General features: G+C 35.3%; 1 protein-coding gene across 1 annotated transcript in view; it reads right to left on the bottom strand.

Annotated features, from left to right (window-relative positions):
• Positions 1–1191: 1191 nt before the first annotated feature.
• The window catches only part of niban2a (niban apoptosis regulator 2a), a 30417-nt gene continuing 14381 nt past the window's right edge, over positions 1192–17227 (bottom strand). The window contains exons 6-14 of the mRNA XM_082140300.1: positions 15504–15619; positions 10616–10720; positions 9927–10089; positions 7554–7741; positions 7314–7469; positions 5731–5844; positions 5494–5601; positions 4863–4974; positions 1192–3526 (exon numbers count right to left, since the gene is read on the bottom strand). Coding sequence (XP_081996426.1) covers positions 2604–3526; positions 4863–4974; positions 5494–5601; positions 5731–5844; positions 7314–7469; positions 7554–7741; positions 9927–10089; positions 10616–10720; positions 15504–15619 — 1985 coding nt within the window. The 3' untranslated portion in view covers positions 1192–2603. The remainder of the gene's footprint in view (positions 3527–4862; positions 4975–5493; positions 5602–5730; positions 5845–7313; positions 7470–7553; positions 7742–9926; positions 10090–10615; positions 10721–15503; positions 15620–17227) is intronic.

Genomic DNA, 17227 nt, shown 5'->3' with positions numbered 1-17227 from the left:
GAAATAAGGCAAATAGCAAGTTGCAGTACAGTTTTGAATTTTAGATTTAGCCTAAGGCTTAATTAATCATGATTAATCGCATCCAAAATAAAATGTAATATTTGCATGTATATCCTGTGTATATATATATATATATATATATAAATTTAAACAATTTATATTATATATGTGATATATATTAAAAAAATCTTAAATATATACATGCATGTGTGTGTATTTATATATACAAAATAATTATAAATTACACACACATATGTAAACAAACTTTTATTTTGGATGCGATTAATCGTTGCACAGCCCTAAAAAGAACAATTTATTTTTTAGATTGTTATGCATAACATTAAATATTTTCATAAGAGCGTGGAGCATTTTAATTAGTTCAAAATGAAATTATTGTAGTATAAAAAAGACTTGTATATAAGTTTGTGTATATATTTGTATACACTTTATTTGAAATAGAAGGCTTTTGTAATAATGTACAGTGCTTTGTAATAATGTACAGTGCTATGCATAAGTTTAGACACCCATGCTAAAGTTGACTAAAAAGAGGAATCAAAAATCATCTTTTGGAAATTTAACTTAATGCCTTATTTTTTTGTTGAAAAATCCAACCTTTAAGGACACCAATTTTCTTTGTGAATGAATAATGTATCGTAAATAAATAAATGTTCTTCCTTAAAATACAGGGTGCATAAGTTTGGACACCCCTATGTTAAATTCCCATAGAGGCAGGCAGATTTTTATTTTTAAAGGCCAGTTACTTCATAGATCCAGAATACTATGCATCCTGATAAAGTTCCCTTGGCCTTTGGAATTAAAATAGCCCCACATCATCACATAGCCTTCACCATACCAAGGCCAAGGGAACTTTATCAGGATGCATAGTATCCTATAATGTACGATACATTATTCATTCACAAAGAAAATTGGTGTCCTTAAAGGTTGGATTTTTCCTATTTTTTAAATTAAGGCATTAAGTTCAATTTCCAAAAGATGATTTTTTATTCCTCTTTTTAGTCAACTTTAGCATGGGTGTCTAAACTTATGCATAGCACTGTAAAAGTGTCACGTTTCAACTATTTCATGCATCCTTGCTAAAAGTATTAATTTTCACACGCACTAAAAAAAAACTGCCCAAACTTTTGAATGGTAGTGTACATTATATGATAAATCAATGCTCACAACAATTACCGCATTTCAAAATAATAGTGATTTATTTATCCACTTCTTTATCCAAGGAATGGAAGGCGTAGAAAACATCACAATTTCACACTTTTAAAAATAAATAACAGAAGATAACTAGTGAAATATTTGTGTGGTGCTAAAACGTTGCTTTGTTTAGATAAATGCACAGAAAACATTAAAACATAAATATATCAAGTAAAGAATGATTAACCATTTTGTGATTCCAGTAAAAACAAGAAAATCCCACAGTCAGAGTAGACCTTTGCCCAGCCGTCCCGTATGACATCCCATTACAGAATTCCTCACATACAAGCATTTCAACAACTGCACCGGAGAGTTCCACTACTTCCAGAAGATATTTCAAGGTTGTAAATGACTGTAAAATGTTATATCATAGTTCAGTAGCTTTGTGGAAACTATTGAGGGAAAAACCCTGGTGAACTAAACCTAAGATGTGAACTGACTTAGTATTTTATTCTAAACCTACTTCAGTCCTTTGAAATGAATCCTTTGCAATGACTTCAATCCATTGACACGGAGCTCTGAGCTCTATCTGCAACTCAGTAATGGTGTTTCCGTCCTCCATAACATGCGTAAACAAGTGGAGGATGTGCTGGACTATGAATCTGGGTCACAGCATGTCTGTGAGCACACTATAGAGGCATGCCTCAATGTTAACCTTTGAATTGGTTCTAAACCACAAAGTAATCACTAGAAGCATTAAAAAGCAAGCTTTAATTTATTTGGATTCATTTGCATAGTTATTGCATAAGTGCTTAATTATGCTGCATTATTACATTTATTAGTGTTTGAATATATTCCACAGTTAAAAAAAACAAACAAAACAAAAAAACTTCAGATGGCCCCTATAAAATATTACTGTAGTTTTCAACATGTCTAATTTGCCATATCACTCAGCTGTACATTATGAGTACAGTCGGGTGAAGTCTACATTTGCATTAGTTGCACAGATGTCAAGAGGTGAGACCGTGGTTTGGTCGCGGGTGACGTAAACCACCATACGAAGTGAGCACAGAAACAGGAAATTGAACTGTTCGAGATAATGACGGTCAGATTTTTTGAAACCTCTGCCACATAATAATTTGTGTGGGAGTCATGAGTTACATAAAACATTAAATAAAAAAAAAATGAAGGCACACTAAACCTCATAAATCTTACTAGGTCATAAATCTGTGTATATGAGAATATTCAATATATATACACACATATATCTCGTAGATAAACATCCCCAAAATGTCTAAATTAAGAAAGCAAGATTAGAAAATAAAAGAACTAATTTAAAATAAAACTAAATAAAATGAACGCCAACTAGGCTGAAATATCAACCATAAGTGTTGCTGATGGAAAACAAGCAAACACTTTCAGTTTATAAAAAAGTGTTTTCATGTAAATCTCACTCAAAGCAAGACTCTATCAGCTGTGGTTTCAATTTCCGGGTTCTTTTCTGAAGCTTTGACATCTAAATCAATGCATGTTTTCACTCCCTCCACCAGAGTTAACATCACCAGGTCCGTGTCCACCACCTCGTCATCTGTGATTGGCTGCGGCTCTACTTCTTCTACATTCTCATTGGCTGGAGACTGAAACCCACTGTCATCATGGCGATGAGGGCTAGAGTTGGTAGAGGTTTGAGCTAATTCCCCATCAGAGTCAACGGCGCCGTCGCTCAGGTGATCGCTGGGGTCTTCCTGGATGGCGATCTCGATCTGATGAATGGCGCTCTCAATGGCGGACACACGCTGCTGCTCTTCCAAAGTCTGTTCACTGCTCGTTGTATCCAATTTTGTGTCAACTTTTTCTGGCGACTCTCTTGGCACGGTCTCCATTACTGAGGTGATGTGCTTCACCTCATCACCCTCTTCCAAAGGAAACATCCCATTGGTCAATTGAGAGTCATCTTTTTCGCCAGTGTTGACAAATTCCAGCACAGGGTTTATGAGGTCTCGGATCTGATTGATGCTGTCTGGAGAAGCTGGTCCTTTCTCGATGGGCACGTGCTCCACTGGTCTCAAAGACTTTTCTGTTGCAAGATCTTGTCCCACCTGCCCTTCGTTCTCCTCTGGGATGCCGTCCACTCCTGGTACTTCCTGGCAGGACTCATAAAGAAAAGGCATGCCGTCCAGTTGGATCATGGAGACTATTTGTTTGCGTTTCCTGTTGGCCATTTCGCCTCCTTGCCTCTCCCCTTTTACTCCTTCGGAATGGCCAGCCCAGTCGATGGTGTTCTCTCCCAGCAGGTGCAGGTTGAGGTCACTGTTGGTCAGTACCATGCTGTCTCTGTATAGGTTGTGCCTTCGCTGGACCGCAGCTTCCTTCACAGCTGCAAAATTAAAAGGAATGAATGAAAACACATTAAAACTATTTTTCAGCAGTAAAGTACGGAAGTTATGCTATATTGTGTATATTGACTCATTAATACGAACACTTACTATTATATCGATTTATAATTTTTTTTTACTGTGCTGGACTAACTGGGACTACTCACAAGACTTGCATATTGTTGCCCTATTGTGGGTTTGATTGCTTCTATTGCTCTCCTCATTTGCAAGTCGCTTTGGATAAAAGCGTCTGCTAAATGATTAAATGTAAATATTAGGGTTGTAACGGCACATGTATTCATCCCGAACCATCATGCTACGGACGTCACGGATTGGTGCATACAATTAGACGACGAATACAGTCAGTCACAGGCGATCCACACTCCAATGTGCACGTGATAATGCAACGCTGTTTGCTAACCACCACAACAGGAAAAAGAGCAGAAGAAGAGACGATCTAAGCACCAACCAAAAACAAGAGTTCAGATGGCACACAAGAGCTTGCTAGGAGCCTATACGGCAGGTTTCGATTCATTTTTGTGACGAGCTCCACGGAAAAGAAACCAGGATGGCAGAAAGCGGCATTCTGTTTGTTTTCTTTATTTTACAAAAGCACAATGTTTCGTTTTTTTATTGTGAGTGTACACAAATAAAAATACCCTTTCGAATGATGTCTTACTCTTATCTGTATGACCATAAATGACGGAGTATTTTAAGTTGTTCTGCTGTTATAATGAGACAAAATCATTTGGCATTGTGCCAATTTGTGTCTGGAAGTCTCACTACTAGAGTCCAGTGATGCAAATATGTGTCTTGAAAATGGGAAGCCTCAGGTGCCTCCTTGTGGAAAGGTGGAGTAGGCTCTTTTTCTTTTCGCTCATCTTTCCGTGATTTCTTGAAAAAGCGTAATATTGAACTTAATTCTCAAAACGCAATTAACTCTCAAAACGCAAAGAAAACCAATCTCTGCACAAGTTTTATTTTTCATTATTCTATTTATTTTGCAATTTTATAACACGAGATGCTTTTCAGTTTTGTAGCTGATTGTAACCAAATACCTTGTTTTTTACAAGCCCTACAAAAAAAATAATACACTAAAGGAGGCTGTACTGTTCCAACTACCTCAAGGGGGACTAAATGTCACAAGGTGGAACAAACTGTACTTTTAAAAATATATGAAAAGAAATCTAGCATCTGGGATTTGTTGCTTTTTCCTGTGGTCCCGAAATCGTATCGAACCGTGACCTCAAAACCGAGGAACGTACTGAATCGTGACTTCTGTGTACCGTTACAGCCCTAGCAAATATTGTCAGGGCTGAAGGGGCTGCAGACACTCACCCATCATGATGTCCTTGGAGACTGACTGCAGGACCAATTCTTCAAAAATGTTCTCTACTAGGATGAATCTAGAAAAGTCTTCAAAGATGAGCTCCTTGAAATTGGGCAATTCCTAGATGTCATAAAACAAAACAAAAAAAAAACATGAATTTTTCACATAAAATCAGCAAACATGTCTTGGTGTGCTTTATATGGAATTTTTTTTTACTATTTATCAATTAATTGAAATAAATTCTAAATGATTAGGCTATTATCTATAAAACCTATAGATCAACAATGAACTAATTTTATGGAATAATAATAGTAGTAGTAGTAGTAGTAGTAGTAGTAGTAGTAGTAAAGAAATACAAATTAATTAATTAACTTGTAACAAATATTAATAATAAATTACTGATGATAATAATAAATTAATAGATTACTACATATTTGTCCCCACATTTTTTATATCTGAAAAGAAATATTATATTTCTTTTTTAGTGACATTTTTTACATGAGCCCATATTAACATCTGACTCTAGGTGGGCTAATGGCCACTAAGAAATATAAAAAGCTGGAATAGCAGGACAAAAAACAACTTTGTTCTTACAAAGGGATGTGTAGCATAAAAATGTATTAAAATCATTGTACCAACCGTCGAACAGGACGGGGAGAGCTGTTTCAGCATGTATGGTATGATGATTTGAAGCAAAGCCTCTCTGAAGAACTTCTTCCTCACTGTGCTGCTGTCATAGTCATATTTCTGCGGGTCATGAACAAACAGAATTAAAATGAAGCAGGTCTTTAAAAAAAAAGTCTAATAACAGCAAGACTCCAGGAATTGTGAAAATAAAACCCGTTTCAGCTTTAGAGACCCAACCAGTGCACTTACTTTGAGTACTCTGTCCTGACAGCGCTGGACTGTCTTGCAGAGGTCCTCCCCACTGTTGCCCTCGAGACTCTGATGGACCAACTGCTCAAATGTGTGCACTGCATCATCCATTTGCTGCATCCACACATAGAGGAATTTTAAGAAGGAGGGGTGACAGATTATTATCAACTTTGGTGGTTTATTTGTAAAATTATATAATTCTCATGGACAATGACTACATTTGGAATAACAACATACAGTGCTATGCATAAGTTTAGACACCCATGCCAAAGTTGACTAAAAAGAGGAATCAAAAATCATCTTTTGGAAATTTAACTTAATGCCTTAATTAAAAAATATTGGAAAAATCCAACCTTTAAGGACACCAATTTTCTTTGTGAATGAATAATGTATCGTAAATAAATAAATGTTCTTCCTTAAAATACAGGGTGCATAAGTCTGGACACCCCTATGTTAAATTCCCATAGAGGCAGGCAGATTTTTATTTTTAAAGGCCAGTTACTTCATGGATCCAGGATACTATGCATCCTGATAAAGTTCCCTTGGCCTTTGGAATTAAAATAGCCCCACATCATCACATAGCCTTCACCATACCTAGAGATTGGCATGGTTTTATTTCAGTTAGCCTAATAGCTGGTTTGATTTGCATTGAGAGATGATCTTATGGAAAGTACTCCATGCCAGTCTCTAGGTATGGTGAAGGCTATGTGATGATGTGGGGCTATTTTAATTCCAAAGGCCAAGGGAACTTTATCAGGATGCATAGTATCCTGGATCCATGAAGTAACTGGCCTTTAAAAATAAAAATCTGCCTGCCTCTATGGGAATTTAACATAGGGGTGTCCAAACTTATGCACCCTGTATTTTAAGGAAGAACATTTATTTATTTACGATACATTATTCAGTCACAAAGAAAATTGGTGTCCTTAAAGGTTGGATTTTTCCAATATTTTTTAATTAAGTTAAATTTCCAAAAGATGATTTTTGATTCCTCTTTTTAGTCAACTTTAGCATGGGTGTCTAAACTTATGCATACCACTGTACATGCAGCAGAAATAGCAAAAGTACCAAGTATACCCAGTATATGGCCATGTGATACTATATACCAAGATTGGATTGGGATAGAGGGAAGGACGGATTGGGATGGAACATGGTAAGATCATACTAACATTGATCATACCAAAGAAATATGCTATTTTATCATATACCCATTTGATCTATTGTATACTTTAATTTGAATGTCAGTAAAGTCTCAATTGCCAATAGACCTGCAATAACAGATATTACCTCAGAGTGGAGCTCATCAACAATAAACTGCATCTTAAATTTCTCTTGAATATCCACAAACCATTTTTCTGATAGATTCTTGCTCTTGGCCTCATTGCTAAATAAATGTGGACACTTGCTTTTTGATTTTGTTGCTTGGCACCAAACATTTTTTTTATTAATGCAGGCTATAGAATAATTAATAGCAAATAAATTTCAAGTGCTAGTGCCAAGTACTGCAAAACTTCAAGAAGTTTTAGATATTCAAATGGAATATTTAGAAATGACAAGAACAGTGTGGGTCTAAGGAAAGAGACCTGTCTCATGAGGATCTGAGCTCTCTGGATGAACACAGAAGGGCTGGACACGTCACATCTCTGCTGGAGGCCTTCCAGGTTCAACGTCTCCATCTTCTCATAGCAACTCTGCATCTTCACCGGATGGAAGGCCAACATGGAGAGCTTGTCCATATGCTAGGAATGAGCATTGAGAGGTTTTGGGGTTAACTAATCCTTAAAATGCATAGGCTAATGTTGTTAATCAATGTCTTGTCTCACCTCTCCCAGTTTCTCCCTGCTGCAATCGTTCATTGAGTTCTTGCTGATCTCCACCAGCTCACGGAACAGGATGTCCCTCACTTCTGAGAATCCTCTGCTTGTTGGCTCCATGAGGGCCTCTAGGATGGAGTGGATGTAGGGCTGAACTTTGCTCCTCACTAGCTGTTCAACACGGGGTGACACCGATGCTTTAAGAAAAAGATTAGACAGATATTAGCACACTAGAACTTCCCTTAAGAGGTAAAAACCACATGAAACAAATTTCATGTGTGTGCATATTAAATTTGTGCACTTTAGTTTAATAAGCTTTGAATTTGCATGTGAAATATTCGGTGCACATGCGAAATTCACGTGCTTGTTTGAGAGACATACTGACCTAAAAGGGACTTTTATGCTTAATTATGTTATGTCTCACTTCTCAAATGATGTGCCAAAACAAAGAACACCATAGAAAAAGCTCAATTATAAAAGCTTAAGACTGATCACAATGACTCTAGGTCACATAAAAGGGCCCTGGTATCTGTGAACAGGTGATTGTGGGAAAGCACCTGTCCTGAAATGTCAAAACAACCTCTATTATTCAGTAAGAATAAAGGTGGCACCACAAACACACAGATGGACTGTGTAAAATCACACAGATTATGAGAATCATTTTGCTTATGTTATTTGAAATGTGCTTTTTCATTGGAACACAGTCCCAGCCACAAATGACAAGAAAAATTTAGTACTCGAGCCTTGCCAAACCTACATTATGGCAGGACGGTCAGGGCTTTTAAGGTTATAGTTGAACTAAGGTGCGTGAAACTGAATTCCAATGAAAGAGGGATCATATGGAAGAATGAGACTTTCACGCTTGAATGTTCAAAAACACATTCATTTTCACACATTTTACATTATTGCAGCACATGGCCGGATCTTGGCATAGGCATGGACATTAATCTTGCCCACCCAATCTGAATTTAGGCAAAGATAGTTTTTATGGTTTGTGCATTGATTAAAAGCAATCTGAGGCTGACTGCATGTTGAGAAGTTTTATGAAGGGCAACCAACTTGACATCTGAGCTTCGGGGGCCAGACAGAGCCAGTCGCTTTAATCGATCACCATTTTACTAAGAAGCCCCTCCTTCCGAAAAGAGCAATATGCTCTGATTGGTTGGCTAGACCAGTGTTGGGGAAAGTTACTTTTAAAAGTAATGCATTACAATATTGCGTTACTCCCCAAAAAAGTAACGAATTGCATTACTTAGTTACTTTTTATGAAAAGTAATGCGTTACATTTTACTTTTTCACACCAAAAGTGAAATGAATAAGCCTCAGGCTGAAAGAAAAGCATATTTACACCTGTACAGTAGAGGGCGCCGCTCAAACAAACCTTTCAGCTGTGCTGCCATTCTGGATTAAAGAACAATAGGATACAGGAGAAGGAAGTTCAACACTCTTATTTCTAAATCTAATCTTAAGTAATTTTTGCTTATTAGTATGGTTGAATTAGATCATTAAAGGTCAGCAGTAAAGACATTGGTTAATAAAGTGAGATTAAATACATAAAGTATATTTGTGTCATTTAATAGTTATTTATAAAAGTTTAGCATAACATTGAGATTGTATTTTATGGTTTTTATTCATTTTGAGGAATACTGAATGTTTTTGTGTTAGTGAGATGAGTAAATGCATGTTCACATTTAGTCTAGAACAAAAATAATAAACAAAAAAATGTTTACACAGCGCACACACCTCCTACATTTATTTCACTCAACATGGGGACAGGAGAGCTCAGTCAATAAATGTGAAAAAGTTCTTATTTAAAAAAGTGACTTAGATATTTTGTTGTAAATTGAAAAAGTAATGCGTTACTTTACTAGTTACTTGAAAAAGTAATAGGATAAAGTAATTCAAGTTACTTGTATTGAGTTATCCCTGACACTGGTTGTGATTGGTCAACCACTTCGAGCAGAAAATGACACACCTTTTACCAGAACCATGAGTTCACACACAACTAACAACCAGGCCTTGTCTCTTTTTTTTACCCATGTCTTGGGTGGATAGATATTTTGTGATGTGTATGTTCCTGGAAGAAAACTCAAGACTACAATCGAGGCGTTTCAGAGAGTTCAGAAATAGTGCTTACTGATATAGAGAATAACTCCCTTTGGAGAAGAATTTGTGATTTGTAACTTTGCAGACCAATTTTAAAGCTGTTGAAAATGTAAAATAAGCACAATTAGGTCCCTCTTTAAGATCTTATTTGTGATGCATCAGGCAATATGTTCTCTCTCATTTTTGCTATTGCTTTTTTGTGTGTGCATGCGTGCGTGCGGCCTAGAGGGAACGTTAGTGATTTCCACATAGTAGGCAGCTTGGTTCTGCTCTTACCGCGGATCTTTCCGGAAACATGCTCTTTGGATGTGATGATTTGGTCCATATCTGTGCGTAAAGCAGCGTCCAGACGGGGGCGCTCCACTTCACAAACCTGAACCAGAGCTTCGTGTTGAGTTCGTGTCTGTGACAACACCTGCCTGTATACTGCATCTGAGATCTGACAGGGTAAACAAACAGATGATAAATAAACCTCATACAAACTGCAGCAGATATTCATACATTCATTCCTTAAATATTCTTAATACAGTGACAAAAATGCAGTTGTCTTAAAAAAAAAAAAAAAAAAAAAACAAAAAAAAAATAAACACCTTCATACATGATCACAAGCATTTATCTTTAGGTCTTAAATTTTTGGCACATATATTATATTATATTATATTATATTATATTATATTATATTATATTATATTATATTATATTATATTATATTATATTATATTATATTATATTATATTATATTATATTATATTATATTATATTATATGTGAACCCTAACACCAATGTATACTTCTCTATAGCCTGAAATGGAATCAAATTTTTTTTTTAAATATCTATTATAAACTAATAGATCTATTATCTATTGCCAAGAAAGTATGATACAATTATAAATAGCATATATTTGTGTAAATGATTTATTTTTTTTATTTTTTTTACAGCTTTACAATTTACATATGAGAACTGACCAGCATCCAGTCCTTCTGTCTCTGTTGTAGTTTTCCTTTTAGCCGAGGTACGATCAGATTCCTCAGTTCAGGGTGCAAAGTCTCCATCACCAGGTTGGCAAGAATCTAGACACACAAACAGATGCGAATGAGAAAAAGCATTTGAAAACTAGTGGTAACACAGCAACTGGAACTATACCGTTTACTTAATGATGGCATGACAAAATTTGAATACGGCTTTAGAAACCAATCAGACAGCTACGAGGGCATCATTAACTTTATGCTAACAGCTTTGTAGATTTGCATGCATATCTTCCGTAACCATGCCATCATAGACTGCAGACTGTAGGCTACAATGTCAAATGAATAATTCTTTAAGCGTTCACACAACATAGACGCCCATCACAGATGGCTGCTTTGTTTATGTTCACTTCAGTGAATGCAATGACAGACAGAACAGAAACAACCTTTGATGTGGGGAAACGTGTCTGTGTGAATAAGTCTTTTCATGTGTGTTTTTAGGGATGGGATAATAGTTTTATCATAAATAATACGCCACAAACATGACACGTTTACTTTCTAAATATTAGGATTAGCTCACACCTTAATGTTGCCTGAGATCAACCAATGTGTTTGATAGTGTGAGAGAGAGGAAGGGGTCAAGAGGTCAGTAGAAAGGGGCTTCTTTATGACTTGTTGGTGATGGTGTGGCACAAATGACTGGCATTTATTAGCTGGTCACCTGTGAAGCTTCCACCCACACCATACACATAAAATTGCACACCTCTAGGTCACACTAATATATGCGAGTAATGGCTATATGCTAGTAATTTAACTTAAATTAGCCAATTATATTGTTGCAGCTAATGCAAGGCTTGGCTGAACAAACTAGGATCAATAACTAAGTTGTTTGATGTTTGTGTGAATGGCATTTCAAGTTCTTCTTAGATCCATGGGCTTACAATTTCATCCAATGGTAAATAGTACAGAATGGCTTTCACCCCCTCCACTCGTCCTGTTTCCACAGTAACGCAGGGGCCAGGTGGGCAGTAACACCCTGCAGACCCCTCACAGAAAAACAAAAAACAGACGGCCCACACCCAGCAGTAATAACAACCCACGCAGCAGTTTCCAGCATGGTGTCACGTCCAGGCTGACTGTGACGCCCTGTATCACTGTACTACTCTCGCACACACAAATGTCAATACCTTCTTTATTTGCAATTCATAGTACTTTTCCCTGGTTAAAGTGTAAGAACAGAGGCATTAATTGAGTTTATACACACAAACAGCTCATTCATTGGAAACATTTCCTGGGTGTGTTCTGGCAGGGAGCAAAACATAACATTTAAAGGAAGGTAGGAAGGTGCATGTGTGCGCTTTTAAAGGAATATTCCAGGTTTAATACAACCTAAACTACAAAACTTAACACTTCTGATGCGGTCATCTTTCTGTTGGTAAAAATAAACCCTTAAAAATAAACTCATTAACAATAACGTACAATAAGTGGCGTCAAATGTCATTGATTATCGCATGTCTTGGACGCACCAGACTTCAGTGTGCACAAATTTAATGCTATAGAAGAGAAGATATTCAGTGGTATTTAATGAAATTCAGTTTATGCTTTTGAAGTAAATAACTGATATACAGTATTGTCTGATATTTGATATAAAAATTCATTTTGAAAGAGTCATAAAAAAATAAAATAAAAAAAAACGCTCTTAATTCCATATCACGATGTGCATTAAAATGACACTTAACGTCACATGCAGGTGAGAAATACTTTTAATTTGAATAATATTCTTGAAAACCAAGGAAAATGTGTATGAGAACATTCAAATTGCTTAACACTAAAATATCAGGTTAATACTTATCCTAAATATGTAAATTATGTAATTTTATGAAGAGAAAGGAAGAATTTGAAGGGAAAAAATATTTAGTAATAAACGTTCATTTCAAGATTACGGTTACTACCTTCATTTCGTAAACGTTGTTGCTGGATTGTGGAAAAGAAATACAAAATGAGAAAAAGGAACACCATTTTGTATTATAGGTCCTCTTTAAGGGCACTGTATGGGTGTGCGTGTGTGTGTGCAAAGGAGAGAGAAAGAGTGAGGAGTGAGGGCAACCAGAACCCAATCATTTTAATGATGGCTTGTTCGCATTTCATTCAAATCTGTGCACACACGTAAGAAAGCGAGTTAGATAGACATTCCTAAATCTATTAGAAACTAAATGTTATTTCCAGCATATTATGACTAAAATGAGACAGCAGGATAAACCACACAGACCTGACCATAACTCACTCCTCTAATGACACATTCTCAGCTGTCTCTCTGCTCTGTGGTTTAGACATTGAGGGTTTGTGCTGCTCCAGAACAGTAGAGATCTTAAATACAGAGTGATCAGTCTGACTTATCAAGATTAAGCTTAAAAAGAGCTAGTCTTTTAAAAAGTGGCCTTCAGGTCAGATAGAAAGATGGAAAACATTGTATTTTGGCTTTTTTTTTTTTTTTTTTATGAGTTTGGGAGGGAGAAATGGGTAATTCGGAAAGCTGTTATGATGTCACAAATATTAGCAAATTAACATATGATCAGTAACATTCAATACTTATTCAAAAACTTGGTCCGCCCAAATTAACGATGGTTTTAAGTACATGGAGGTTGATTATCTAATTTGACCTAACCTCCATGTACTTAATACCATCGTTAATTTGGGCGGACCAAGTTTTTGAATAAGTATTGAATGTTACTGATCATATGTTAATGTGCTAATATATTTGTGACATACATACATACATATATATATCTGTATCTCATATCTATATCTTATATATCTATATCTTAAATATCTACATCTATATCTGCATCTCATTTCTATATCTTATGTATCTATATCTATATCTTAAATATCTATATCTCATATATATCTATATCTTAAATATCTATATCTATATCTGTATCTCATATCTATATCATATATCTATATCTATATCTTAAATATCTATATCTTATATATCTATATCTATATCTTAAATATCTATATCTGTATCTCATATCTATATCTTATGTATCTATATCTATATCTTAAATATCTATATCTCATATATATCTATATCTTAAATATCTATATCTGTATCTCATATCTATATCTTATATATCTATATCTATATCTTAAATATCTATATCTTATATATCTATATCTATATCTTAAATATCTATATCTGTATCTCATATCTATATCTTATGTATCTATATCTATATCTTAAATATCTATATCTCATATATATCTATATCTTAAATATCTATATCTGCATCTCATATCTATATCTATATCTATATCTTAAATATCTACATCTTATATATCTATATCTTAAATATCTATATCTGTATCTCATATCTATATCTTATATATCTATATCTTAAATATCTATATCTTAAATATCTATATCTATATCTTAAATATCTATATCTTATATATCTATATCTATATCTTAAATATCTATATCTGTATCTCATATCTATATCTTATGCATCTATATCTATATCTTAAATATCTATATCTCATATATATCTATATCTTAAATATCTATATCTGTATCTCATATCTATATCTTATATATCTATATCTATATCTTAAATATCTATATCTTATATATCTATATCTTATATATCTATATCTGTATCTCATATCTATATCTTATGTATCTATATCTATATCTTAAATATCTATATCTCATATATATCTATATCTTAAATATCTATATCTGCATCTCATATCTATATCTTATATATCTATATCTATATCTTAAATATCTATATCTTATATATCTATATCTTATATATCTATATCTTATATATCTATATCTGTATCTCATATCTATATCTTATATATCTATATCTTAAATATCTATATCTTATATATCTATATCTATATCTTAAATATCTATATCTTAAATATCTATATCTATATCTCATATCTATATCTATATCTTAAATATCTATATATCTCATATATATCTATATCTATATCTTATATATCTATATCTTAAATATCTATATCTATATCTCATATATATCTATATCTATATCTCATATCTGTATAAGTAAATTACAAAAATTACAATATAATTTGGTTCATGAAATCATGACACATAAGAAAATAAGGGAAAAATAAAAGCTACAAAACTGTAGAATATGGCCCAGTCTCAGCAACAAAGCCAAAACGAACACCCTTCCACCTGTCTGCTTGTAATTTTTTTTTTTTTTTTTTTAACAAACATCTGATGGAAGTTGGTTTGAAGTGGTTTCTAGCTGGTCTAGGTTGATTATTTATGGTAATTAGTTGGTCTAGAGATTCATTACAAGTTTAACCTGGTAGACATGACTGGTTAGGACTGGTAGACAACTTTGAAATACAACTTGACCACCTTTAGCAGGTAGACCTGGGTTTTGACCTAGATTCTCCATTGCCAAAGTTCTCAGTGAAATAAATATTGTTACTTTGAGAGAGTCAGCCACACCTGAGACAAAGTTTGGGTGCCCTCCCACCTTTCTGGGACATAAAGCCAAGATTGAGGACATTCAGAGGGAACTCAATCCGAATGATCCAAGGAAAACAGAAGTGCTCAGGGATAAACGCTGTCTGTTCTGTTCTTTCCTCCTCTCTCTCTCGTTCTTTTCCAGGGAGGCTCTGATTTCTCCTCCATTCTTATTCCCATGAGTCAAAGAGAGTGTCTGAGGCCCACTAGACAGTACCTTGACTCACTAAATATACTGTACAAGTTGCAGTATGAAATGAAACCATCACTGGAACAATGCATTTTATATGCAAAGCATCCTGTTTTGTATGAAGGATGTTTAATTATGACAGCTGTCAGATTCTCCAAACATGAATGACCTTCACTAACCTGTGCTTGGTTTCCACACATCAAGTCCCAGGTGCCGTAGTGACCCTTAGCCTGTCTGTAGAGCCGTAGGGCATCCGTGAAAGCCGGTGTCGATACCTTGGACTCTTCTGACAGTCCTAGAGAGGTCAAGAAACATGACATGTTACAAATCAACTCCCTGTTAAATTCACATGGTTTAAGCCAGCGGTTCTCAAAGTGGGGTCCATGACCAATAGCCAGGGGGTCCGCGTAATAATTTGCTAGGCTACCTTATTTTTTCAGACTAGCTTGTTACGTTTTTTATCATCTGAAACGTGCTGCAACATATTCACAAGTGACTTATAGCCTAATGCATTTAACGTCAAACAAGCAAAACTTAAGGTAGACAACTTAAGGTAGACACTTAAAGGTTTTTATAGACATATCTCATGTTCGTGCTACAAATAGGCTTTACGCTGAGTCTCGGTAAATTTGTTTAGGCTTTAAAAACAATGTTCTTTGTAATGAATGCCACTATAACTTGTTTATTTTATAGGCCTTTTTTCTTCTAAATAGGCTACCGTTAAATATTGGGAGAGGTTCTCAAAAACAATGCGACATTCAGGTGCAACTTATTTTCTGGAGGTCAATAATAAAATTGTGCTGTATTATTTAAAGGTGCAATGCGCAAGTCTCTGAGTTTTTGCAGAACTATGCCCCCTCTGGCGACAAGCGAAACTGCAACCAGAGGTATGCACGCTCATTCCATCCTGAATCCCTCTTATTTATTTTACTGTACAGGATTATAGAGGCAATCGCAGTGATCAGAGAAGGGCTCATTCAGCCCATCAGGCAATTGTTTAAGCATGTATGGGTTAGAAAAACGGGTATTTCTAACATGAAATGTTGCGCATTGCACCTTTAAGTGTTTTTACAGGGGACCATTTGCACCAATAAAACAAGCATATGATAAAATCAACCAGCTTTTGAGTTTTTTTGCTGGTCCAAGCTGGTGAAAAATGGTAGACCAACTTGGACCAGCAATAAATCACTTCAAAAACACCATTAAGTGGGTACGGCAAGGAAGAGAAATGGATTACTATATTAAGAATGAGTTGTGCTCAAGGAAAGGACCTGCACTAAAAAGACCTCATCTTTACTTGGAGACCTCAACATTTAAAGGCTATTGCAGTTTCTGTTGTTCTCAAACGGAGTACTTGCATTTAACGTTACTGTTGTAAATACCACTCCTGCAGAGCCGTCTCTGCACTCTTCCGACCGCACTGTCTTCGTTTTCTTCGTCGACTGATTCATGATTCACGTCTGAAATGCGGGCTAGTGTCTTCCATAGGGGCTACTTCATATGTTGTTGATGTATGTGACATCGTGCTGTAAAGCAAGTTGTGATTCTCGCAAGATTTGGCGGGGCGCCACCTCATCCCACCATTCGCCGTACTACGAGTTTGTTTACCATCTAAATGATTTCGAAGCTGTTATATTAAGGTATAAATCTTGCATAGTGTGCCTTTAATAAGAGTATATGGAAACTACAGCTACCACCACTCAAGCAGAGAACTCCACAAGACCTAATGTGACAAGGCTTTTTGGAAAAACACTTAAATGATGATATAATTATATGGTACTGAAGTGAATATGGATGGACTGCTCCATGTAGGACCATTTACGTAAACGCTGTGCATCAGATCTGCTGAAAGGAACCCAATTTGCTATGTAGATGACAAACGTCAAACAGTCACGCTCTCTCG

This window comes from Leuciscus leuciscus (genome assembly GCF_965113295.1).
Source record: "Leuciscus leuciscus genome assembly, chromosome: 16".
Taxonomy (NCBI): domain Eukaryota; kingdom Metazoa; phylum Chordata; class Actinopteri; order Cypriniformes; family Leuciscidae; genus Leuciscus; species Leuciscus leuciscus.
Note: the sequence above shows the minus strand (reverse complement) of the source record. Positions and strands in the feature narration are given on the sequence as shown.